The sequence below is a fragment of the Pungitius pungitius genome, chromosome 5 (assembly GCF_949316345.1).
Source record: "Pungitius pungitius chromosome 5, fPunPun2.1, whole genome shotgun sequence".
NCBI lineage: Eukaryota > Metazoa > Chordata > Actinopteri > Perciformes > Gasterosteidae > Pungitius > Pungitius pungitius.
The window spans coordinates 22084110-22108753 of NC_084904.1; the positions used below are offsets into that span (position 1 = coordinate 22084110).

General features: G+C 45.8%; 4 protein-coding genes across 5 annotated transcripts; 3 read left to right on the forward strand and 1 right to left on the reverse strand.

The window, feature by feature from the left end:
* The first annotated feature begins 234 nt into the window (after window positions 1-234).
* On the forward strand, window positions 235-2209 carry LOC119224859 (zinc-binding protein A33-like). The gene has a single exon (XM_037482307.2). The coding sequence runs from the start codon at window positions 294-296 to the stop codon at window positions 1743-1745; it is 1452 nt and encodes a 483-aa protein (XP_037338204.2). The 5' UTR covers window positions 235-293; the 3' UTR covers window positions 1746-2209.
* A 5052-nt stretch (window positions 2210-7261) lies between these two features.
* LOC134129100 (zinc-binding protein A33-like) lies at window positions 7262-9118 on the forward strand. The gene has a single exon (XM_062562632.1). The coding sequence runs from the start codon at window positions 7480-7482 to the stop codon at window positions 8887-8889; it is 1410 nt and encodes a 469-aa protein (XP_062418616.1). The 5' UTR covers window positions 7262-7479; the 3' UTR covers window positions 8890-9118.
* Window positions 9119-11923: 2805 nt separating this feature from the next.
* Window positions 11924-14201, forward strand: LOC119224875 (zinc-binding protein A33-like). The gene has a single exon (XM_037482323.2). The coding sequence runs from the start codon at window positions 12209-12211 to the stop codon at window positions 13616-13618; it is 1410 nt and encodes a 469-aa protein (XP_037338220.2). The 5' UTR covers window positions 11924-12208; the 3' UTR covers window positions 13619-14201.
* A 1553-nt stretch (window positions 14202-15754) lies between these two features.
* On the reverse strand, window positions 15755-24465 carry LOC119224886 (SEC14-like protein 2). 2 transcript variants are annotated; one of them, XM_037482339.2, is made up of 12 exons: window positions 24106-24465; window positions 22631-22706; window positions 20117-20160; window positions 19302-19364; window positions 19017-19205; window positions 18454-18549; window positions 18289-18349; window positions 18110-18193; window positions 17920-18026; window positions 16381-16520; window positions 16126-16295; window positions 15755-16026 (listed from the first exon to the last, which is right to left on the reverse strand). In XM_037482339.2, exons 1-12 carry the CDS (start codon window positions 24157-24159, stop codon window positions 15872-15874), a joined length of 1239 nt encoding a protein of 412 aa, XP_037338236.2. In that variant the 5' UTR covers window positions 24160-24465; the 3' UTR covers window positions 15755-15871. The 2 variants fall into 2 exon arrangements, with proteins under 2 accessions (XP_037338236.2, XP_037338237.2); XM_037482340.2 differs by lacking the exon at window positions 24106-24465 and adding an exon at window positions 22944-23020.
* Window positions 24466-24644: the final 179 nt, after the last annotated feature.

A 24644-nucleotide genomic window follows, 5' to 3' on the forward strand; every position in this document is an offset into this window, starting at 1 on the left:
TACTGCTTGTATTTTACGTCAAAAAAATCACGGTAGAACTTGACCATTGGTGTGGTTTTGCGTGAGAAATGTTCCATCACGAGACCAAAAATTGTTCAACACATAAAAAAAAATCGGAATTTGTGGACGACACGCCTTTTTACGTCCTGCTGGTGACTAAAGGAAATGTCAGTTACCTACCCTATAAAAGGAGAGAAAATGAAACTTAACGCTGATTTGCTTCCTCGTTGCTGAACGGAGCCAGAGACGCATCACAGGGTGAGATATCTCTACTAAACACAAGAACCAACGACATGTCCAATTCAAAGAGACTCAGATTTGATCATTCAGACCAAATGGCGGAAAATAAAGTTCTTTTGGAAAGTTACCTGAGCTGCCATGTTTGTTCAGAGACCTTCAGATATCCCGTGTCTTTGAGCTGCAGCCAAAGCTTCTGTTCAAGCTGCCTGCAGCGATTCTGGGAACAAGCTGGAAACAAGAACTGTCCCATTTGTAAAACTAAGTCCTCAACGGATGAACCAGCAGTGAACTTAACGCTGAAGGGACTCGCTGACTCCTTTGCTGAGAGACAGAAAACTGGATCAACTGAGACGGAACCAGAGAAGGAGAAAGAGGAGGTGGTGTGTGAAGACCATCCAGAAGTCCCTTATTGGTTCTGTGAGGACGAGCAGAAAGCTGTGTGTCCTGTCTGTGAGTTCTCTCTCCACCAGAGTCACAAGGTGGTTCCTCTAGAACAAGCAGTCAGGAACCTGAAGGACCAGTTGAGACCTGACTTGAAGTCTCTGCAGGACAAGAAGAACAAACACCAACAAGTGAAGGAAACATACAATGAAGTGATTGAACTCTCCAAGAAGCAGCTGGTGTCCACAGAGAGGAAGATCAGAGCAGAGTTCAACAAGCTCCACCAGTTCCTGAGAGAGGAAGAGGAGTCCAGACTGGCAGCTCTGAGGGAGGAAGAGGAGCAGAAGGAGAAGACCATCAGCAGAGAGATGAAGATGATTGAGGAGCAGATCTCCTCTCTGTCAGACAGCATCTCTGCTGTTGAAGAAGACCTGCAGAAACACAAGGTGTCGTTCCTCAGCAGTTATAAAGCCACTCAGACCAGAGCCAGAGTCCAGAGCTCACTGACAGATCCACAGCTGGTCTCAGGAGCTCTGACAGATGTGGCCAAACACCTGGGCAACCTGTCCTTTAGAGTCTGGGAGAAGATGAAGGACCAGGTCCACTTCAGTCCTGTCATTCTGGACCCAAACACTGCAGAATACAGTCTCAATCTGTCTGATGATCTGACCAGTGTGAGACATGGAGACACAGAGCAGCAGCTTCCTGATAATCCAGAGAGATTCACTTGGTATGCAGATGTTCTGGGCTCTGAGGGCTTCAGCTCAGGGAAACACAGCTGGGAGGTGGAGGTGGGAGACCATCCTCTATGGTATGTAGGTTTGGTTAAAGAGTCAGTTGACAGGAAGAGAGAGAGAGGTTTTTCACCAAAAGATGGATTCTGGTGTTTAGATCATGGCGATGGAGAATACACTAATGGAGCTGGTCAGACTGTCAAAGTGAAGAAGAGTCTCCAGAGGATCAGAGTCCAGCTGGACTATGACATGGGGGACGTGTCCTTCTACGACCCTGAAGACACGACTCCCATCTGCACTCACAGAGACATTTTCACTGAGAAACTCTTCCCATATTTTTATATTGGAGAGTCTGATGATGCTAAAACTGCAGAAATCAAGATCTGTTGAACTGATGTTTCTCTGTGATGTTCAGTGAAGGTGGTGAGGTCAAAGCGACTCATCAGTAGGTTTATTATAGTTTGTTGTTGTATTCTGTAAATAGTTTCAAATTAAAGAAAGAAGAGAAACTAAAGCATAAATAAACATAATGTTCTGAATGTTTGTTTTTTTTGGTGTAAATATCCTTCAAGTACAGATGAGTAGATTTACTGGGATCATTTTATTTTGAAATCTAAAACTAGGTTAAATTTGCAATAAAAAAGCTTTAGTTTTATAGTAAAATGTTCAGTTTCATGAATAAATGGTTTTCTTCCTTCAGAAGATGTTATTTTAGCAATTGTTCATCAAATGATAAAAATACACAAATCATTTTCCTGTATTGGCTGTTTAACTGTAGCATCTTTAATGTTGTGTTTCCAGAGTTCTACTGAATAAAGTCCTTTATTCTCATCCACACCTTTGTGTTCCATTCATCATGCTGTGCTCCTCTCATTGTTTCATTCTGGGTTGGTGTTGGTTGATGAGATGTAGAAGTACGTACAAGAGGTGAGGGACACTGTGCACCAACACTGCTGAGCTGCACCTACATATTATTGTCTATTCCTGATGAAGCAAAGATTATCACTCTGTTACAAGAAGGACTTTGTTCCACTTTCAGAGAACATGTGTCCTGACATCTGGACAAACACAATAAAATGATAATAAATTATTGGAATGAGGAAAATCTCAGCTGTGATGATCTGGTCTGTTGACGTCAACGTTCTGTAGATATTGTAGAGCAGCAGTGAAGGAAGTATTCACATCCTTTACTGCAGTAAAAGTATTTGTACTGAACTGTGAAAATACTCCAGTAAAAGTACATGTCCCTTAAAACCTTACTGATGTAAAGGTATCATTTGTAAAATGTACTTCAAGAAAGATCCTGTCTCAAACAGACGTTCCCCGTCTCCGGAATACTAAGGTCCGAAGCTCGGGATCTCAGTCACCCCTCTGCTGCACGTTACAGTGGTTTGTGCCACTCAGGATCAGCCCACAGAGCCGGCACGGCCACTCCCACCTACGCACCTGTGGCTCGTCTCTAATCAGGAGAGGCTGGCCATTTAAGCTGCCGAAGCCTCAGAGGCCGGTGCGAAGTGTTGTGCATGTTGCCATCACATTCTGAGCGTTCTCGCGATATCCTGTTTCTGCCTACCTGCTATTTGACCTCTTCTTTGTCCCAGACCTCGTTCACGCCTGCCTGACCCCCACCGGTACCTCTGCCTACCTCCACGCTCCCGGCTCTCGACCCTCCGCCTGACCTCCGGCTACGACCTCGACTGCTCCCTGACGGTGCCTCAGTCTGTTCCCTGCTTGCCTGGCTTTTCGACCCCTGCCTGTTCACCGGACACCACCACGCCTGATCCTTGTCTGTACCCAGTTAATAAAACTGCGCTCTGCGCTTGAGTTCACTCTGGTCTCTTGTGGTGCGTTACAGATCCTCATTGTGCAGTAAAATGTTTCCTGTCTGTTATACATTACATTACATTACATGTCATTTAGCTGACGCTTTTATCCAAAGCGACGTACAATAAGAGCATTTCCACATAGATACAAACTCAGAAGAACAATTTACAAGAAAGTACATTTTTCATCAAATAAGCAGTTTCAAAACATATTATAGAAAAGTGCCATTATAAGTACAATTTAAGTGCTATCATTTGTTAGTGCTACGGTTTGCTAGTGTTTTAGTCAAGGTAGAGTCTAAAAAGGTGTGTCTTGAGTTTTCGACGGAAGATGTAGAGGCTCTCTGTGGTCCTGATGTCATCGGAGAGCTCATTCCACCATCTGGGAGCAGGACAGCAAAGAGTCGCGATCTCGTCGAGTGCTTTTCTCTCAGTGAGGGAGGAACAAGCCGCTTGGCAGATGCAGATCGGAGTGTGCGGGTTGGGATGTAGGGTTTCACCATGTCCTGGATGTAGACTGGTCCCGATCCATTCACAGCATGGTACGTCAGTACCAATGTTTTGAACTGGATGCGGGCGGCCACTGGTAACCAGTGAAGAGAACGGAGAAGCGGTGTGGTGTGGGAGTATTTCGGAAGGTTGAAGACCAGTCGAGCTGCTGCATTCTGGATGAGCTGCAGTGGTCGTATGGCGGTACCTGGGAGACCCGCCAGCAGAGAGTTACAGTAGTCAAGGCGGGAGATGACTAGAGCCTGGATCAGTACCTGCGCCGCCTTCTGAGTGAGAAGGGGTCGTATTCTCCTGATGTTGTAGAGCGTGTATCTACAGGATCGTGTCGTCGCTGCGATGTTGGCAGTCAGGGAGAGTTGGGAGTCAAGTGTCACGCCGAGGTTCCTGGCACTCTGAGTGGGCGTTAACACAGAGTCGCCGAAGTTAACGGTCAGGTCCTGAGTGGGCGAGGTTTTTCCATGGAATAAAAGTAGTTCGGTCTTGTCGGGGTTGATCTTCAGGCGATGAGCGGACATCCACTGGGAGATGTCAGTCAGACATGCAGAGATCCGTGCCGCCACCTGAGTGTCCGAGTCGGGGAAGTAGAGAATTAGTTGGGTGTCGTCGGCATAGCTGTGATAGGAAAAACCGTGCGAGTGAATGACGGAGCCAAGGGAGTTGGTGTAAATTGAGAAGAGGAGGGGACCCAGGACGGAGCCCTGAGGAACTCCAGTAGTAAGGGGACAAGGTTCCGACACTGATCCTCCCCAAGTTACCCGGTAGGTGCGACCATCAAGGTAGGATGAGAGAAGAGAGAGCGCGGAACCTGTGACACCAAGTTCCTGAAGGGCGGCGATAAGGATCTGGTGGTTTGGTGGTTACATGAAGTCTCTTAAGTTTCTTAAGCAAAAAGGAAGTCTGGATTTGAATGACCTCCTAACCACTATTCCTTGACCTCTGTGGAAAACGTCACAGGGTCAAGGAAAGGTGGTTAGGAGAAGTCCTGAGGAGTGTTGATGGAATCCGAGGCTGGATATGAGCTGTCAGTTTAAAATGGCTGAATGAGGGGAACTATTTAATAATATTGTTCACCCACGTTACACACGTGTCCCTTAACGTCTGCTCTCCTGCTGCAGTGTGCTGAGTGAGGCTGGATGAGGTGATGAAGCCTTGAAGCTGAAGCTGGAGACCTCACCTCATGAACCCCACGTTCCAGTTCTTCCTCTCCGGCTCGTTGCTCAACCATCAAACTGACGAGGCTCAAAGGGAACAGACAGTTCACACAGAAGCCCCTCTGACTGTTTCCAACGGGGGACGTGAATAAAAAAGACTCCTTTTATTCACTCATCTGAACGTTCATTTGAGTTCATTGATTCTTTATCGTGTGAGAAAAGATATTCATCAACACAGTTTGAACAGTAAGGTCCTGATTTATCTTTCCTCAGGATTAACCAGGTCCCTCAGTACTGTTACTATTATAAATAATGAGAATAATCCTCCATTCTGACAACATTTACATCCAGTTATCGTCTGAGAGTCAAATATGTTCATTAACGTTCACTGCAAACAAGTCGACATGAATTTATTACTTTATATCGTATATTTGATAAATAGTCTGGAATAAAGGCTGAGTGCAACAAACGTGTCTAAAGGTCCCAGAAACAAAGTGCAGACTCTCAGTGTGGACTGTTCATAAGTGAACTGTGGATGAGACTCAACATGTGGCCACAGGGAAATAAAACAGGTTTCTGGGCCTCAACGCCCTGAAAGTCATTTCCCTGAAGAACAGGTTTGGTGAGTTGAAAACATCTGAATGAATGTATTGCTTCACCATGACTAGAAAAATGAATAAAGTGTGAACGAGAAATAATAATAGAATTTTAGAAAGTGATGAATGAAATTTTAAAGTGTGGATGCTTGAAGCTTAAAGTAGAAGAATAAAAGTGTGTAAAATGATGCCTGTTTATACACACAAGAGTAGTTACACAGTTATTACAGTCAAGATGAATGAAGCTTTACCAACTGCAGGAACAGACACCAAATATTCTACTGGGACATTTAAAAAGGTCCAAAAACACTCTCATGACTGTTGGAAAGTGTGTAAAGAAATGTTGTGTCTGTAACTGCTTCCTTTCTATTGCTGCACGTTGCTGCTCGCCCTGCTGTAACAGTAACTATACTGTAAAAAGAAAGGATTCACATTCATGAACAAACACACCTGTAGGAGGTCACACCTTAATGCATCAACCACCTTGTGCTTTGTGAAACACACCTGTATTGAGACAATGCAAATGAAACTCCTGTATATATAATTTACTTAAATCGAGGTGTAGAATCACTTGAACTCAGAGATTCATGTTTCCCACCCTGAACACACAGTGTGTTTGTGTGTGTGTGTGTGTGTGTCTGTTTGTGTGTGTTAGCCACAAACACACGTCCTTTGTGCCTCCAGGTCTGGTCCCAATACTCCGCCCTGTTCCGCTGATGCAGGTGATCATGTGACGCTTGTTGTGCCGCGTGAGGTGATTACTCACATTGACTGTCCATCTCGGCAAAAAATGTAGATTAGTTTTTTATCACGTATTTGTATTTGTAGAAGTATTATAAACACAACACATTTCATCTGATTTGATACTTTTAAACACAATAATAGTTGTATATGCTGCCTTGTGTGGAGGAAGAAGAGGGAGGAGCTTCAGAGGAACACAGTGGCTCCAGTGGATCTCAGTCCTGCTTCATGTGACTAAAGATGTGAGGGGAAGCAGCAGAGCTCTCACTGACCTCCAGAGACCAGAGAAGGAGCCTCACTCTACTTCCTTCTACTGGCTCTTCTTCTACGCTGATGACCTGCTGCAGGTTGGACACTAAAGTCAACTGGTTGTGCGTCTGCATCAGAAGCCTCACTGGGCCGTCTGTGTGTGTCTGTGCCTCACGTTGTGTGACTGCGCCCCCTGCTGGAGCTCCTTCTCTCTCTGCTGCCTCTCATCGGTCACTTGGACCCGACGGCTCTTCCTCAAAGCGACCTGCAGGCTCAGTGAAGCTCCACTCAGTCTTGGTGCTGATGGTCAACGATGCTCCTCGTGTTCTCTGAGCTACGTGAGGGCCACGTTCTGCACCGACAACACGGGGCATCTTCATCATCGTCATCACTGTCAACCTCCTCCTAGAGCCACATCATCAACATCCTCCTCCTGATCATCATCTTCATCATCATGTTTTACATGGAGTAGACGCTCTTTCAACTACAGACTTTAACAAGTGCACAAGTTAAATAACAGGAAACAAAAATCAAAGAGCAAAAGAGCAATGAAATGATTCACTTTGGAACAGCATTGATGAATAAAGCCAAAAAAAACAGAAACTTTAACTACATGAAGTCACTAACCTGGTGTTTCCATGAATATAAAATTGAGATACTATACTGATGATACTAAGATACTAGCAACTTTGCAGAAATATCACATGACACCTACTAAGGTTTTTTGATTGCATTTTATTTACAATTTTCCTAAAATGTATCTTTTTTTTACCCTTAAATGAATCTTTTTTTCTAAATTAACAGTTCTCCCTCATTCCTTGTGGAAAGTTGTTGTCAAATCTGATTATAAATCAAACATCTCCACCTGCTGGTGACTAAAGGAAATGTCAGCTACTTACACAATAAAAGGAGAGAAAGTGAAACTTAAAGCTGATTTGCTTCCTCGTTGCTGAACGGAGCCAGAGACGCATCACAGGGTGAGATATCTCTACTAAACACAAGAACCATCCAGATCTGTAATCCAGAGGGACTCAGATTTGATAATTCAGACCAAATGGCGGAAAATACTGTTCTTTTTGAAAGTTACCTGAGCTGCCATGTTTGTTCAGAGACCTTCAGAGATCCCGTGTCTCTGAGCTGCAGCCACAGCTTCTGTTCAAGCTGCCTGCAGCGATTCTGGGAACAAGCTGGAAACAAGAACTGTCCCATTTGTAAAACTAAGTCCTCAACGGATGAACCAGCAGTGAACTTAACGCTGAAGGGACTCGCTGACTCCTTTGCTGAGAGACAGAAGACTGGATCAACTGAGACAGAAAGAGGAGAGAAGAAGGTGGAGGTGGTGTGTGAAGACCATCCAGAAGTCCCTTATTGGTTCTGTGAGGACGAGCAGAAAGCTGTGTGTCCTGTCTGTGAGTTCTCTCTCCACCAGAGTCACAAGGTGGTTCCTCTAGAACAAGCAGTCAGGAACCTGAAGGACCAGCTGAGACCTGACTTGGAGTCTCTGCAGGACAAGAAGAACAAACACCAACAAGTGAAGGAAACATACAATGAAGTGATTGAACTTTCCAAGAAGCAGCTGGTGTCCACAGAGAGGAAGATCAGAGCAGAGTTCAACAAGCTCCACCAGTTCCTGAGAGAGGAAGAGGAGTCCAGACTGGCAGCTCTGAGGGAGGAAGAGGAGCAGAAGGAGAAGACCATCAGCAGAGAGATGAAGATGATTGAGGAGCAGATCTCCTCTCTGTCAGACAGCATCTCTGCTGTTGAAGAAGACCTGCAGAAACACAAGGTGTCGTTCCTCAGCAGTTATAAAGCCACTCAGACCAGAGCCAGAGTCCAGAGCTCACTGACAGATCCACAGCTGCTCTCAGGAGCTCTGATAGATGTGGCCAAACACCTGGGCAACCTGTCCTTCAGAGTCTGGGAGAAGATGAAGGACCTGGTCCACTTCAGTCCTGTCATTCTGGACCCAAACACTGCAGAATACAGTCTCTATCTGTCTGATGATCTGACCAGTGTGAGATATGGAGACACAAACCAGCAGCTTCCTGATAATCCAGAGAGATTCACTAAGTATGTAGAAGTTCTGGGCTCTGAGGGCTTCAGCTCAGGGAAACACAGCTGGGAGGTGGAGGTGGGAGACCATCCTTACTGGTTTGTAGGTTTGGTTAAAGAGTCAGTTAACAGGAAGGGACCGAGAGACTTTACACTGAAAGATGGAGTCTGGTATTTAGGTCATCGCAGTGGTAAATACTTTAATGGAGCTGGTCAGATTCTCAGAGTGAAGAAGAGTCTCCAGAGGATCAGAGTCCAGCTGGACTATGACATGGGGAAGGTGTCCTTCTACAACTCTAAAGACAAGACTTGCATCTACACTCACAGAGACACTTTCACTGAGAAACTCTTCTCATGGTTTAGTATTGGAGAGTCTGATGATGATAAAACTACTGAAATCAAGATCTGTTGAACTGATGTTTCTCTGTGATGTTCAGTGAAGGTGGTGAGGTCAAAGTGACTCATCAGCACGTTTAATACAGTTTGTTGTTGTATTCTGTAAATATTTTCAAATTAAAGAAAGAAGAGAAACTAAAGCATAAATAAACAGAATGTTCTGAATGTTATTTGTTTTTGTTGTAAATATCCTTCAAGTACAGACGAGTAGATTTACTGGGATCATTTTATTTTGAAAATAAAAACGTTAAGTTTGCATTAAAAAGGCTTTAGTTTTATAGTAAAATGTTCAGTTTCATGAATAAATGGTTTTCTTCCTTCAGAAGATGTTAGAAGAGACAGCGCGGATCCTGTGACACCAAGTTCCTGAAGGGCGGCGATAAGGATCTGGTGGTTTGGTGGTTACATGAAGTCTCTTAAGTTTCCTAAGCAAAAAGGAAGTCTGGATTTGAATGACCTCCTAAACACTATTCCTTGACCTCTGTGGAAAACGTCACAGGGTCAAGGAAAGGTGGTTAGGAGAAGTCCTGAGGAGTGTTGATGGAATCCGAGGCTGGATTTGAGCTGTCAGTTTAAAATGGCTGAATGAGGGGAACTATTTAATAATATTGTTCACCCACGTTACACACGTGTCCCTTAACGTCTGCTCTCCTGCTGCAGTGTGCTGAGTGAGGCTGGATGAGGTGATGAAGCCTTGAAGCTGAAGCTGGAGACCTCACCTCATGAACCCCACGTTCCAGTTCTTCCTCTCCGGCTCGTTGCTCAACCATCAAACTGACGAGGCTCAAAGGGAACAGACAGTTCACACAGAAGCCCCTCTGACTGTTTCCAACGGGGGACGTGAATAAAAAAGACTCCTTTTATTCACTCATCTGAACGTTCATTTGAGTTCATTGATTCTTTATCGTGTGAGAAAAGATATTCATCAACACAGTTTGAACGGTAAGGTCCTGATTTATCTTTCCTCAGGATTAACCAGGTCCCTCAGTACTGTTACTATTATAAATAATGAGAATAATCCTCCATTCTGACAACATTTACATCCAGTTATCGTCTGAGAGTCAAATATGTTCATTAACGTTCACTGCAAACAAGTCGACATGAATTTAATACTTTATATCGTATATTTCATAAATAGTCTGGAATAAAGGCTGAGTGCAACAAACGTGTCTAAAGGTCCCAGAAACAAAGTGCAGACTCTCAGTGTGGACTGTTCATAAGTGAACTGTGGATGAGACTCAACATGTGGCCACAGGGAAATAAAACAGGTTTCTGGGCCTCAACGCCCTGAAAGTCATTTTCCTGAAGAACAGGTTTGGTGAGTTGAAAACATCTGAATGAATGTATTGCTTCACCATGACTAGAAAAATGAATAAAGTGTGAACGAGAAATAATAATACAATTTTAGAAAGTCATGAATGAAATTTCTAAGTGTGGATGCTTGAAGCTTAAAGTAGAAGAATAAAAGTGTGTAAAATGATGCCTGTTTATACACACAAGAGTAGTTACACAGTTATTACAGTCAAGATATATGAAGCTTTACCAACTGCAGGAACAAACACCAAATATTCTACTGGGACATTGAAAAAGGTCCAAAAACACTCTCATGACTGTTGGAAAGTGTGTAAAGAAATGTTGTGTCTGTAACTGCTTCCTTTCTATTGCTGCATATTGCTGCTCGCCCTGCTGTAACAGTGACTCTACTGTAAAAAGAAAGGATTCACATTCATGAACAAACACACCTGTAGGAGGTCACACCTTAATGCATCAACCACCTTGTGCTTTGTGAAACACACCTGTATTGAGACAATGCAAATGAAACTCCTGTATATATAATTTACTTAAATCGAGGTGTAGAATCACTTGAACTCAGAGATTCATGTTTCCCACCCTGAACACACAGTGTGTGTGTGTGTGTGTGTGTGTGTGTGCGTGTGTGTTAGCGCACAAACACACGTCCTCTGTGCCTCCAGGTCTGGTCCCAATACTCCGCCCTGTTCCGCTGATGCAGGTGATCATGTGACGCTTCTTGTTGTGCCGCGTGAGGTGATTACTCACATTGATTGTCCATCTTGGCAAAAGATGTCGATTTGTTGTTTATTACATATTTGTATTTGTAGAAGTATTATAAACACAACACATTTTATCTGATCCGATACTTTTAAACACAATAATAGTTGTATATGTTGCATTGTGTGGAGGGAGAAGATGGAGGAGCTTCAGAGGAACACAGTGGCTCCAGTGGATCTCAGTCCTGCTTCATGTGACTAAAGATGTGAGGGGAAGCAGCAGAGCTCTCACTGACCTCCAGAGACCAGAGAAGGAGCCTCACTCTACTTCCTTCTACTGGCTCTTCTTCTACGCTGATGACCTGCTGCAGGTTGGACACTAAAGTCAACTGGTTGTGCGTCTGCATCAGAAGCCTCACTGGGCCGTCTGTGTGTGTCTGTGCCTCACGTTGTGTGACTGCGCCCCCTGCTGGAGCTCCTTCTCTCTCTGCTGCCTCTCATCGGTCACTTGGACCCGACTGCTCTTCCTCAAAGCGACCTGCAGGCTCAGTGAAGATCCACTCAGTCTTGGTGCTGATGGTCAACGATGCTCCTCGTGTTCTCTGAGCTACGTGAGGGCCACGTTCTGCACCGACAACACGGGGCATCTTCATCATCATCATCATCACTGTCAACATCCTCCTCCTGATCATCATCTTCATCATCATGTTTTACATGGAGTAGACGCTCTTTCAACTACAGACTTTAACAAGTGCACAAGTTAAATAACAGGAAACAAAATCAAAGAGGAAAAGAACAATAAAATGATTCACTTTGGAACAGCATTGATGAATAAGGCCAAATCCACAAAGCTATGATTACATATAAAAACAGAAACTTTAACTACATGAAGTCACTAACCTGGTGTTTCCATAAATATAAAATTAAGATACTATACTGATAATACTAAGATACTAGCAAGTTTAAATTAATATCACATGACACCTACTAAGGTTTTTGTATTTCATTTTATTTACAATTTTCCTGAAATTACCTTTTTTTTACCTTTAAATAAATCTTTTTTTCTAAATTAACAGTTCTCCCTCATTCCTTGTGGAAAGTTGTTGTCAAATCTGAGTATAAATCAAACATCACCACCTGCTGGTGACTAAAGGAAATGTCAGCTACTTACACAATAAAAGGAGAGGAAGTGAAACTTAAAGCTGATTTGCTTCCTCGTTGCTGAACGGAGCCAGAGACGCATCACAGGGTGAGATATCTCTACTAAACACAAGAACCATCCAGATCTGTTATTCAGAGGGACTCAGATTTAATAATTTAGAGCAAATGGCGGAAAATACTGTTCTTTTTGAAAGTTCCCTGAGCTGCCATGTTTGTTCAGAGACCTTCAGAGATCCCGTGTCTCTGAGCTGCAGCCACAGCTTCTGTTCAAGCTGCCTGCAGCGATTCTGGGAACAAGCTGGAAACAAGAACTGTCCCATTTGTAAAACTAAGTCCTCAACGGATGAACCAGCAGTGAACTTATCGCTGAAGGGACTCGCTGACTCCTTTGCTGGGAGACAGAAAACTGGATCAACTGAGACGGAAAGAGGAGAGAAGAAGGTGGAGGTGGTGTGTGAAGACCATCCAGAAGTCCCTTATTGGTTCTGTGTGGACGAGCAGAAAGCTGTGTGTCCTGTCTGTGAGTTCTCTCTCCACCAGAGTCACAAGGTGGTTCCTCTAGAACAAGCAGTGAGGAACCTGAAGGACCAGCTGAGACCTGACTTGGAGTCTCTGCAGGACAAGAAGAAAAAACACCAACAAGTGAAGAAAACATACAATAAAGTGATTCAATTCTCCAAGAAGCAGCTGGTGTCCACAGAGAGGAAGATCAGAGCAGAGTTCAAGAAGCTCCACCAGTTCCTGAAAGAGGAAGAGGAGTCCAGACTGGCAGCTCTGAGGGAGGAAGAGGAGCAGAAGGAGAAGACCATCAGCAGAGAGATGAAGATGATTGAGGAGCAGATCTCCTCTCTGTCAGACAGCATCTCTGCTGTTGAAGAAGACCTGCAGAAACACAAGGTGTCGTTCCTCAGCAGTTATAAAGCCACTCAGACCAGAGCCAGAGTCCAGAGCTCACTGACAGATCCACAGCTGCTCTCAGGAGCTCTGATAGATGTGGCCAAACATCTGGGCAACCTGTCCTTCAGAGTCTGGGAGAAGATGAAGGACCAGGTCCACTTCAGTCCTGTCATTCTGGACCCAAACACTGCAAAGAATAATCTCTCTCTGTCTGATGATCTGACCAGTGTGAGACATGGAGCCACAAAGCAGCAGCTTCCTGATAATCCAGAGAGATTCACTAACTATGCAGAAGTTCTGGGCTCTGAGGGCTTCAGCTCAGGGAAACACAGCTGGGAGGTGGAGGTGGGAGACCATCCTCTATGGTATGTAGGTTTGGTTAAAGAGTCACTTGACAGGAAGGGAGAGACGGGTGTTTCACCAAAAGATGGATGCTGGTGTTTAGATCATGATGGTGGAAAATACACTGATGGAGGTGGTCAGACTGTCAGAGTGAAGAAGAGTCTCCAGAGGATCAGAGTCCAGCTGGACTATGACAGGGGGGACGTGTCCTTCTACGACCCTGAAGACAAGACTCACATCTACACTCACAGAGACACTTTCACTGAGAAACTCTTCCCATGGTTTAATATTGGAGAATCTGGTGATGCTAAAACTGCTGAAATCAAGATCTGTTGAACTGATGTTTCTCTGTGATGTTCAGTGAAGGTGGTGAGGTCAAAGTGACTCATCAGTAGGTTGATTATAGTTTGTTGTTGTATTCTGTAAATATTTTCAAATTAAAGAAAGAAGAGAAACTAAAGCATAAATAAACAGAATGTTCTGAATGGTTTTTTTGTTTGTTGTAAATATCCTTCAAGTACAGACGAGTAGATTTACTGGGATCATTTTATTTTGAAATCTAAAACTAGTTTTTCAACAAGGTTAGGTTTGCATTAAAAAGGCTTTAGTTTTATAGTAAAATGTTCAGTTTCATAAATAAATGGTTTTCTTCCTTCAGAAGATGTTATTTTAGCAATCGTTCATCAAATGATAAAAATACACAAATCATTTTCCTGTATTTGCTGTTTAACTGTAGCATCTTTAATGTTGTGTTTCCAGAGTTCTACTGAATAAAATCCTTTATTCTCATCCACACCTTTGTGTTCCATTCCTCATGCTGTGCTCCTCTCATTGTTTAATTCTGGGTTGGTGTTGGTTGATGAGATGTAGAAGTACGTACAAGAGGTGAGGGACACTGTGCACCAACACTGCTGAGCTGCACCTACATATTATTGTCTATTCCTGATGAAGCAAAGATTATCACTCTGTTACAAGAAGGACTTTGTTCCACTTTCAGAGAACATGTGTCCTGACATCTGGACAAACACAATAAAATGATAATGAATGATTTTAATGAGGAAAATCTCAGCTGTGATGATCTGGTCTGTTGACGTCAACGTTCTGTAGATATTGTAGAGCAGCAGTGAAGGAAGTATTCACATCCTTTACTGCAGTAAAAGTACTCGTACTGAACTGTGAAAATACTCCAGTAAAAGTACATGTCCCTTAAAACCTTACTGATGTAAAGGTATCATCTGTCAAATGTACTTCAAGAAAGATCCTCATTGTGCAGTAAAATGTTTCCTGTCTGTTTTACATGAAGTTTGTGGATCAATATTTCTGCTTCATTAATGCAGCATTTTACTGTTAGATGTTGATGATTGTGTTCATTTAAACTCTTTACATCCTGTTGGGTAGTTTAATTTTTATCAATGCATCACTTTTCATAAGGTCATCATTTGTAGAGCTGCTTTCCTTCAGATTTACTTCCAGCTCATTTCACTCAGTGAGGAACCAGAAGCCCCTCTGACTGTTTCCATCGGTGGACAAGAATAAAAAAAGACACATCCAGCAAAGTGTCAACACCTTTTATTTACTCATCTTAATTAATAATGAGAATAATCCTCCATTCTGACATCATTTACATCCAGTTATCGTCTGAGAGTCAAATATATTCATTAATGTTCACTGCAAACAAGTCAACATGAATATAATGTAATACTTTATATCCTATATTTGATAAATACGTGTAATTAAGAAATATTTTTTATTCTCTGGTAATAAATTAGCTTTGAAGAAATACATGTTTTATGTAATGTTTATGAGACAATCAGAGACACATCCAATGAGCAACAAATGTTAATGTTAAGCAACAATGATACAAGAGTTTCCATGTGAACTTCCATTGATTCTAATCAAGCAGAGAAGAGTCAAACTTTACATAAATGAACTGATGCTGATACTCTTGGTAAATATTCATATTCATACATCTGTATTTAAACTGTTTCCCAGGTGAACGTGTCTCTTGTACCGCGTCTAATCGTCCGGTTCCCTTTGGGACGCATCATGAGACGCTGTGGGACGACCGACCCGATTGTCTCGGTAGCTTTTTAGAACACGATGTGAAACCGACACCGATTGACACACAAGGAAGCGTTTAGAAGATCAACCTTTGCACTCCTTCCCCATTGAGAAGTAGAGAGGCTGTATTCTTTTGGCCTCCTTACAGTCTTCTTCCTCCTCAACCTGCGCCTACATTTCCCACAGTGCACCAGTGCTGTGCTATCGGTGGCCAAAGTAGCCACGAGCCTCTTGCCTCCGATTGGTTGAGATGATGCACTTGCTATCTGCGTTCTCACGTCTCCTAGCAACTATGAAACGCTCCAACAGAAGCGGGTCCATGTGGACAGAAGTGTGTGGACGCCACAAACGACCCCCCCCCCCCCCCCCCCCCCGCTACGGGTCACGCTGTGGGTGTCCCTCCGTCCTCGCACAGCACACGTGGGTCCCGTCCAACTGGAGTCTCTCAGGCCACGCTCAGCGGCGTCCAAACGCTGCCGACGCCCTGCGCCCTCCCCCCCCCCCACCTCCGCGTGTCCGGCCCTCGGGTCACGGTCGCCCGTCGCCGCCTGCAGCCGGCTCGTGGTCTTTGCCCGCCCCGTTGGTCTGCGGGGGCTGCATGTGGTCCGGCAGCAGGACCTCGACGGAGAAGCTGATCCTCTTGGCCTGGAAGATGCTGTAGGTGTTGTCGAACCTCAGGACGTCTGTGGGGGGGGGGGACACAACATAGAAGAAGAAGGTGACTCTACTCCGACCTGGCGGGTCCGGGTCGGCGGAAGCCTCGCGAGCGTCGGGCTACTCACAGACTCCCGGGCGCTCGCAGGTCAGGGATCCGTCCTCGGGCACCAAGTGGGAGTTGTAACGCTGGCTGAGCACCACTTCATGCATCTGGGAGGCTTTCTTCCACTCGCCCTTCTTGGCCTTCAGGAACACCCCGAAGCCGATGTCCGCCCCCTCCGTGGCAAACTGCCACCTGACGGGGCGGGAAAAAACAAACGCGGTGAGCGCGGGAGCCGCGTTCACCGCGTCAGTTCACGTCATATCGTGATAAGTGCGACCTGAGGACGCAGCCCGGGAACAGGATCTCGTAGTCCAGCTGCTGGGAGGAGCCCCGGCTGACGGTCATGCACCGCTCGTAGTCCACCTTCACGTGGTCCCGCACGTAGTAGGAGGGGGGAACCGGGCCGACGTGGTGTATCTGCGGCCGAGGACATGCATGGAGCGGAGTTAGAGACACGGAGGGAGGGGGGGGGGGTCAGACGGGTGGTTTTAGGGAAATGTTGAAAGTCTGGGGGGAAGGAGAGTGGAGGGAAGAGAGAAACGCCGTGACTTACTGTGCCTCTGAATGAATGCTGGTCATTCTACAGACTTTTGTACATGAATAAATAAATAAAAGGTTCTCGCTGTTCCAACGTTTATTCAGATTCACATGAAACCAACCCAGTGTTCCCAGTGCAGTACAGGAAGCAGCCAGCAGGGGGCCGTGACCTCAGTGAGCTCAGTGTTAGAAACAACGTGAAGCTGCTGCTTCAGGCCTGATGGCCGTTATTATAAAAGGGAAGTCAAAGTGAAACCAATCTGATAGTTACAGAACAGTTATTGGGAAACTGGTCACAGACAAAAAGATGCAGAAAGAAGAAAGAAAAAATGGAACCCACAATTATTTTTGTCCGTCAGAGAAAACGTCTTCATCCGGCATTTCTTCTTTTCTTTTTTTAATCACATAAATCGTGCGGATTTGACAAAAGCTGCAAGTGAAAGTGTGAGAATAACCTCACACGTGGGACGCAGGAGGCGCCACAGATTCTAGAGCAGATGTCAGAAGGTTTTATTGAATTCCTGCTGCACCCTAAAACAAAACCACATCCTCTTACGACATCACAGGCTAACGGGAGCATTTCATGCTAATCTAGACTAACTACCGGCTGAAGAAAGGGATTTAATCTCCCCAAACGGCAGCTTGTGTCACATGACTCCGCCGCTACGACCAAACCAAAAGATCAAAGGACACGCGGCAGAACCAGAGAGCCACAGAGAGGAGGCGCAGCGTCTCAAGTCCTTGAGTCTTGGGTCCCTCGCTCCCCGTTGCTCATCTTTCCAGGGCCACATTATTTATCTACAGAAACAAACGCACCGTCAGGTTTCTCCCCCCCATTGACTAAGAAGGTGGCTACTGAAGCTCAGAGCTGAAGCCTTTCCTACGCAGCGGCGATGCAGCTGGGAGGCAATTTACCCAGAAAGCCGTCTGTTCGTCCCACCAATGCCCGCGTCGGTTCCTTCTCATGCCCCTGCGCCTTTCTGGGTGGAGGCAAAGCGCAGCTCTTTGGGGGGGGGGCGGGGGAACTCGCATGAAACCTATTCCAGGCGACTCTAAAAGCCGCGTATCGGAGCCAGACCGCCTGTCAATCAAAAGCCAAGCCGAAAGCTGCAAACTGCTTCGTTACAGGAGGGCCGATCGGCTGCTGCAGGAATCACGACTGCATCTCATTGAATGATGGACATGCAGCATCTGCACCACACCAGCTCCTCGTCGGCCCACCTGTCAGCACCTACACAAGCAGCACCCGCGGGTGAGCGGCGGGCTCTCACTGACCCACCTTGGTCCGGCAGCGAGGGTCTCCGTCGGGGTCCGTCAGTTTGCCGCCGTAGATGACCGGCAGCTCCTCCGCGTCGATGTACTTCAGTAGAACCTCCTGCCAGTTAGCTGCGGCGACAACAGCGGAGAGGTCAGAGGTCACAGTGCTGCGGACTCGTGACGGAGCGTTCTGCAAAGTGAGCGCGTCTCACCCCCGAGGATGTAGATCTTCTGTCTCGTGTTCTCGCTCAGGAAGTGCTTGACCAGGTTGAAGGCCACGGGGAAGAGTTTGGGTGCTGCGGGAGGAAAAGGTAAGAGGTGACGACCTTTGACCTGAAAGGATTGGATGCGGCTCTTCTGAAGCAGGACACAGCGATACGACGCAGAACACCTTTAATGACAAACAGCCTCTTCAGGCCTTCTGGGTAGTTCTCCTCAAACATCTGGAGGATCTGGTGACACAGAGGAACACGGACTCTGAAAGGGTTCGGCTTCTCTGATTGGTTCTTCAGAGGCGTGTGTGTGTGTGTGTGTGTGTGTGTGTGTGTGTGTTTACCTCTCCATAGGTCTCTATAGCAGGCTTCCACAGGTGCTTCAGACCCAGACCTTCTACGTCGTAGATCATGGTGATTGACTCCACGTTCCTCTCAAGCTGGAAAAGACAAGTTCATTTAATCATTTCATGGTGAGATTGAACAATGATGTTTAAAGACATATCAGATAAATGTGGAAAAGGGAGCTGGCCATTATTGGTTGGCTGGTTTTAATGTGGCGTTTGTTCTGTCAACCAATAATAGTAAAGTGTGATGAAATGAACCGAGTGATGAATCCATGACATGGAAACAATGTTCATAGAGTTAAAATGGACCTGAAGAAACAACAAAATATCAGCAAAATAACAACTAAGTCATCAGGGAAGTTTCTCTTGAGGCGGTAAATTTAAATCGGATAATGCAGACAGGAAAAATACTTGCTTCATTTGTGGAAAACACAAAGTGTCCGACGTGTTTGCATCATTTCACAAGAGGCCGTGTGTGCTGCTGTCTCTCATCTCACTTCAATCAAAGAGCTTCCTTCTCACCGTGTTTCGCGGGAAAAAGCAGAACCCGCCCCTCTTACCCGCTGGGACTGCAGGGAACACTCCTCCTGCAGCGCCTCGCAGTCCCGGATCTTGGACTTGATGAAGTCTTGCTTGGAGGCGGACAGGAAGAGGCCTTTGGGGTCCACCGGCCCGATGACGTCGTACCACACGGGGCTGCCCTCGCGGTCGTAGCCGCACATCCCTCCCGACAGGTACTTCTCGATCACCTGCGCGGCGGGGAAAAAAAAAAAAAACGAATGCACAACTCGGCTTAAGGACACAACGCTAACAACCGCGCGTCGCCGGGTCGAGTGTCTCCTCACCTCTGGGGGGCGCCAGTCGGCGAGTATTGTGTCGACTTTCATCTGCTTCCTGAACTCCAAATGCTGGAAGACAAGAGGGGGAGGAGCGCGTTGAGCTCAACGCGACCGGCTTCTCACGCCATCACCAGCACGCAACAAGAGCCCGGCAGGTAGGCCGCCCTGCTGAAGGCCCCTTTAGGAGGCTTCAGACGGGTCGCATACATGCCAGCACACGCTTACAACCTCAAACACACAAACCAACGTGGGGGGGGGGAGATGTTTCAGGTCCCTCCCACGCGGTTTAACATGCGTCTGTCTACTGGTTCCAGCCGGTCCGATCCAAGGAGGAACAAATCGATTGGACCACCGGACAGTAAGCGGGTGTGTCAGTAATGGAAGGGAGGACACAAACGGGTTTCCTCTCACACACACACACACACACACACTGGACTGTGGAGGCCTGGAATCAGGTAGCAGCAGATTAAAGGCGTTGTCATGTGAACACCACGAATGTGTGAAGGAACCGGAGCGCTGCAGGCGGCGCCTTTTGAAAAAAATACAACTAGTGTGACTTGCGAGTACGAGCTTTAGATAATGGATATAATACATGAATGTAATAAGATACTTTATTCTCTTTATTATCTGGTCAGGCCATGATGACTCAGTCTCCAAACGTCTCCTCTCTGATCTGCAGCCACTCCTGAGTCTGCTCTGCTCATTCAGCACACATTAGTCACTCGTTCCTCGGCATTCCACCCGGTACGAGGCTCATGGAGGATTACTACGAGAGCGTGCAGGTTGAACTTGAACTTCCCCCGAGAAGCCGAACGGGTTACCTTTCGGAGCATCGCCTCAGACTTCTGGAGGTTGAAGTTTCTGGCTGAAAGAGAGAGAGAGAGAAAGAGAAAGGGAAAAAGAGGATGATGCACCAGATGTGGTTTTGGACCAAAATGTACCCTCTGCTAACATGCTACATCTAGCTATGCTATATTCTACAGTTCATGTTGTAAATATTATGTGTATATATATATTATATATATATATATTAAAACCAGATATATGTTATATCACACAAGGGGGCGGGGCTAATGCTGCGTCCCAAACCACTCAGAGGTTACGATTCGTTTTCCAACTGAAATTTCCAAGTTCCGACCCCCAAAAGTAAGAAACCTTTCAGCCGTGCAGCCTACACACACAGAATGAGCATCAATGACTGCTGGGATTGTTTTTTTTTGGAGTAAGTCCAAAATCTTGGTGCCAAATTGGTGCAACTGAACGAGAAGTTTTAAAAAAATATTTTTTGCATATTAAGTCCTTGTTGGATGGTGTGAAGAAGACAAGAGAATAAATGTCAACGGAAACAACGTGTGTGAATCAATGTCAACAATTAGACAAGAGGGGGGGGGGCAACACTTTAAGAACACATTAAAATATACAAAGGATGTAAAAATGAAAGATAAATCTCTTTAAATGATGAATCTCTGTACTTGTACTAGAGCCCCGTGGTGCGGCCTACGAAGACCACGCGGTGGACTCGCAGTCTGAAGGTGATTACGTGTGCTGCTGTAAAGTCACACACAGCGGATTACACTTGAACCTTCAGCAGGACGCACACTTAGTTACACAAGCACAGGGTGGGTTCTGTTACTCGTCAGCGTTATGCTCCAATCAACTGAATATTTTATAGCAGAACCAGTGATCCTTCTGGGATGAGGGACTATTAAGGGTTATCTTGAGGGTCCATGCGGTGGCAGATAGAGGAGGGTTTATCTCACACCGGTACAGGGCTCTTAAACTTATAAAGATTAAAAGCGCACGTGGGCCAAAACGCTGCGTCTTGTTGCCCGACTGATAGGGAGAAGGTTTGGGGGGGCGTGGTCACTTTGAGTGACGGCCGCCGCTTCGGCTCCACCCACATCCCCCCCCCCCCCCCCCCTTAAGTGCTGCAGTAGAGCCTGCATGCTCCTCCTTAAGTGGAGCTCATGAGAGATAAGCGCTGAGCACGCCCAGTAGGAGAAGGAGATGATGATGATGATGATGACGATGATGATGATTATGACGAATGGCCTTTAGCACAAGACTCCTCTTCACAAGAACTAGTTCCAACTGGATCCATCACGCTCATATTTCACGTTTCCATATCTCTGTGTATATAAAACTGCTCCTCTGGGCATGTAGGTCGTAAACTGATAAGTGACATAATACATTCTTGGGGGGGGGGGGTCTACCAAAGGGCTTCACCCTGACCTATAAGGCTCCTTTTCACTGCGCCCCGTGACGTCGGTGGTTATTAAAGCGCTCCGGTTCTCCTGTAAAAGACGTTATTTGTTGTTGTTAGGATCACATGCGGAGGGGAATGCGGGTCGACCCATTTGTTCCGATCTAGATTAGTACGTGGTGGATCATTAGTGCCCCCGCGGGGGCTCCAAATCAATTAACTGCACCAAGCCCATCGTTCCCACGGCAGGGCGGAGGACTGGGACCTGTGGTTTCCTCTAGAGAAGCCTCCTTGTTTGTTTGTGACCTTCAGCGAGGCCTCGTCACAGAGAGCAAGTCGCTCTCCTGCATGACGGGTTCCATCAGACGGGTTCAGAGTGTCCGACGGGCCGCCGCCATGCCTCTTTAATGCGTCTTTAATCCGCCTTTAATGCGGTCAGCTCTGGATTAGTCCGGAAAACAAAGCGCTGGACCTCGGTGGCAGAGCTAATCCCAACAAGGCCTCCTCATAATTCACCTCAAACTCAACCCGGGGGGATTCTTTTTCATCTTTCATACCAAATAGAATCCAGTTCAAAACCAGTTTTTCTGCTCTTACTGGCCCAAAGATGAACGTGTGAGGAAAAACTGAAAGTGTTGAATTGTTTCTTATCATATCACACATTTTTCAGTGTTTCACGTTGCTTCAGACCAATAATCCCCATTGAAATAAACATTTAAATGAACGCAGCGTGGACCGAAATAACCGATCAGAGGATTTAAAACTGGATTAACCAATTAAAAAATAATGAGACGACAAGCTGCCAGGCGCCCCCCCCACAAAAAGGATAGAATAAGAGGATATGAATCTGAATAATCTGTCGCTCCGTCGTCCACTTGTGGCTTTGGGCGGAAGGACAATGTGAGACTTTCTCAACCGCCGCAGAGTGTCGCCATGCTTTGCATCACATCCCCTCGTGAAACAAACCAGAGACGCTTCTGCTTTCCACAGCGGCAGCAAGACGCAGGTGAACACTGAGCATTTTAAAACCTTAGCCTGAAGGAGAAGACACAGGACGCTCGGGTTTTTTTTGGGTGGGGGGGTGGGGGGAGAGCGCAGGTTGGGAAAAAAAACGTAAAGTTTCTAAACTCACCTCTGAGCCAGCGTAAGAGGAAGTGGTCATGCTGCGCAGGAAGTTGAGGAAGAACGTCTTGTATCCTCTCTCGAAACTGCAGCCAGAGAGAAGGAGAGAAGAAGAGAGACGGGATGAAGATACGAGCTTCAGGGAAATGTTCACCCTCATCTTTAAAGATGCACAGCACTTCTCTGTTTGAAACATGTGACGTTGTGACCAATTATTTGCACGCACTGGGAGCATTGGGAGAAATTCAACAGCAGTTTTTTGCACAGGTGGGGGGGGGGGGGGGACACTCCACTACAGCATCGGGGCTGCAGAAGAAATCTACCATTTTCTTGGTAGTCATCATTTGGCTTGACTCAAGTTTACATACAAAGCTTGTGTTGTTGAACCAACAAACTTCAGTTTGATATGATCACAGTTGGCGAAAAAAAAGAAGAAAATAGTACAAACGAGGCTGCAGCCAGTGAATTTTTAGTTATTACACAATTACGGGCACTAATGTGCTTCTTCAACAGCTGCCACCGGATGTGGAATCGCTCCCATTCAATCATTAGTGAGATTGTTGTGACACTTAAATTCCTCCCGGAGGGGCTGGATGGGGGGGTCGATGTCCGCTCTAGTGCTTTGTGAACGGCAAACCTTCAGAACCGGCGTGGAGAGTCCAAAACATGATTCATGAGACCAGCAAGGTGGACGTGATCGATGAACACGTGACTGAGGGACAGGGACTTAAAGTACAACCTTAATAAATAGTATCATATAGTGATAATAAACGTTTTATAGGGTGCAATGACACATAATAATGGCCAATAAATCCTTTACAATGGCTTAAATAGAAAGTAGTCTAAATATACGTAACGCAATAACACCGAAAAAGAGGTTTTATTAATAGAAGATTAAGATGAGGCTTAATTAATGTCTCTAAAGAAGAGAACATCTGAAATATAGTTTGTCACCAAGAATCAAGTCCTCAGGAACTCTGCCCTCTGCTGCTTTAGCTTTGATTGATAGTACGTCTTTTTATGAGAACAAAAACACTGAGTCATCGATTAGTAATCTGCAGAAAGTCTGAGAAATGTCAAAATGTCACATTATAATAAACTAACATGACGTTTAATTCAAGAACTGAATCTCTGTTTCAGTTAATTCTCAGTGGAAAATACGCCGTTGGTTTGAGAGGGAAATCCTCCACAAAGGGGTTTATTAAGTTTTTTTATTCTCTTATAGGGTATATAGCAAGTTATCAAAACATCATCGTGATGGTTTTAAAGCCATTATTATTTTTATATTAATCGTTATTATTCACAACGAAGAAAACGAATACGACAGTCACGGCTCATAACGAATTATTTGACAATTATATGAAATACAGCTTTTAATCCTCTGTTATGGAGGCTGCCTCACTTAGAGAGCGCTACCAAACAGATGATGACATAAGAGAATCCTGGTTTGGAGCTCACTAGGAGGGTCGGAGCAGCTCGCCGTACCTGCTGCAGGGCTTCAGCCTGTTTGGGACTGAGGTCTCCGGCTCTTCCGCTCATGGCTGCGGCCGCAGGATGAGGGACCGGTGTGGGACGGATGAGGGACGGATGAGGGACCGATGAGGGACGGAGCTCCTTCAAAGTCAAATTAACGGCACCGTCGCCGCGGGAGGGGGGGCGGATTCTCCTCCTCGCCGTTGATGCTCATCCGCGGCCGCAGCGCGTCGGTTTTCCTCGCTGTCACGTGGCTGCAGGTGAATAAATGGAGACAGAGAGAAAGAGGGGGGAAAGGTAAACACGACACTCGCAGCGGCTTTTTACCGGGCTGACTCGGCTAGAATTACATGACGGGGGCGTGACTAGTGTGGGAAAAGGAGGAGCCGGACCGAGGCCCCGCCCCCTTATAACTAACTTCTTACGCAACAGCATCTCTGCAGTGTTTTGTGTCACTATTAAACACGACATGGGCAGAGCATGTTATAGTAATTGATGACATTTGATCAGCCTGTCATTTTATTCATGTTTCATTCATTTTGTGGGGCGAA

What these genes read in the sequence shown, in the direction of transcription:
- LOC119224875 (XM_037482323.2), top strand. Translation starts at nt 12,209, where the DNA reads ATGGCGGAAAATACTGTTCTTTTTGAAAGTTCCCTGAGCTGCCATGTT.
- LOC119224886 (XM_037482339.2), bottom strand. Translation starts at nt 24,159, where the DNA reads ATGAGCGGAAGAGCCGGAGACCTCAGTCCCAAACAGGCTGAAGCCCTG. An exon ending in CCGACTGGCGCCCCCCAGAG is followed by an intron (nt 19,206 to 19,301) that starts GTGAGGAGACAC and finishes CCCGCCGCGCAG; the next exon opens with GTGATCGAGAAGTACCTGTC. An exon ending in ACCCTCGCTGCCGGACCAAG is followed by an intron (nt 16,521 to 17,919) that starts GTGGGTCAGTGA and finishes CCTCGGCCGCAG; the next exon opens with ATACACCACGTCGGCCCGGT.
- LOC134129100 (XM_062562632.1), top strand. Translation starts at nt 7,480, where the DNA reads ATGGCGGAAAATACTGTTCTTTTTGAAAGTTACCTGAGCTGCCATGTT.
- LOC119224859 (XM_037482307.2), top strand. Translation starts at nt 294, where the DNA reads ATGTCCAATTCAAAGAGACTCAGATTTGATCATTCAGACCAAATGGCG.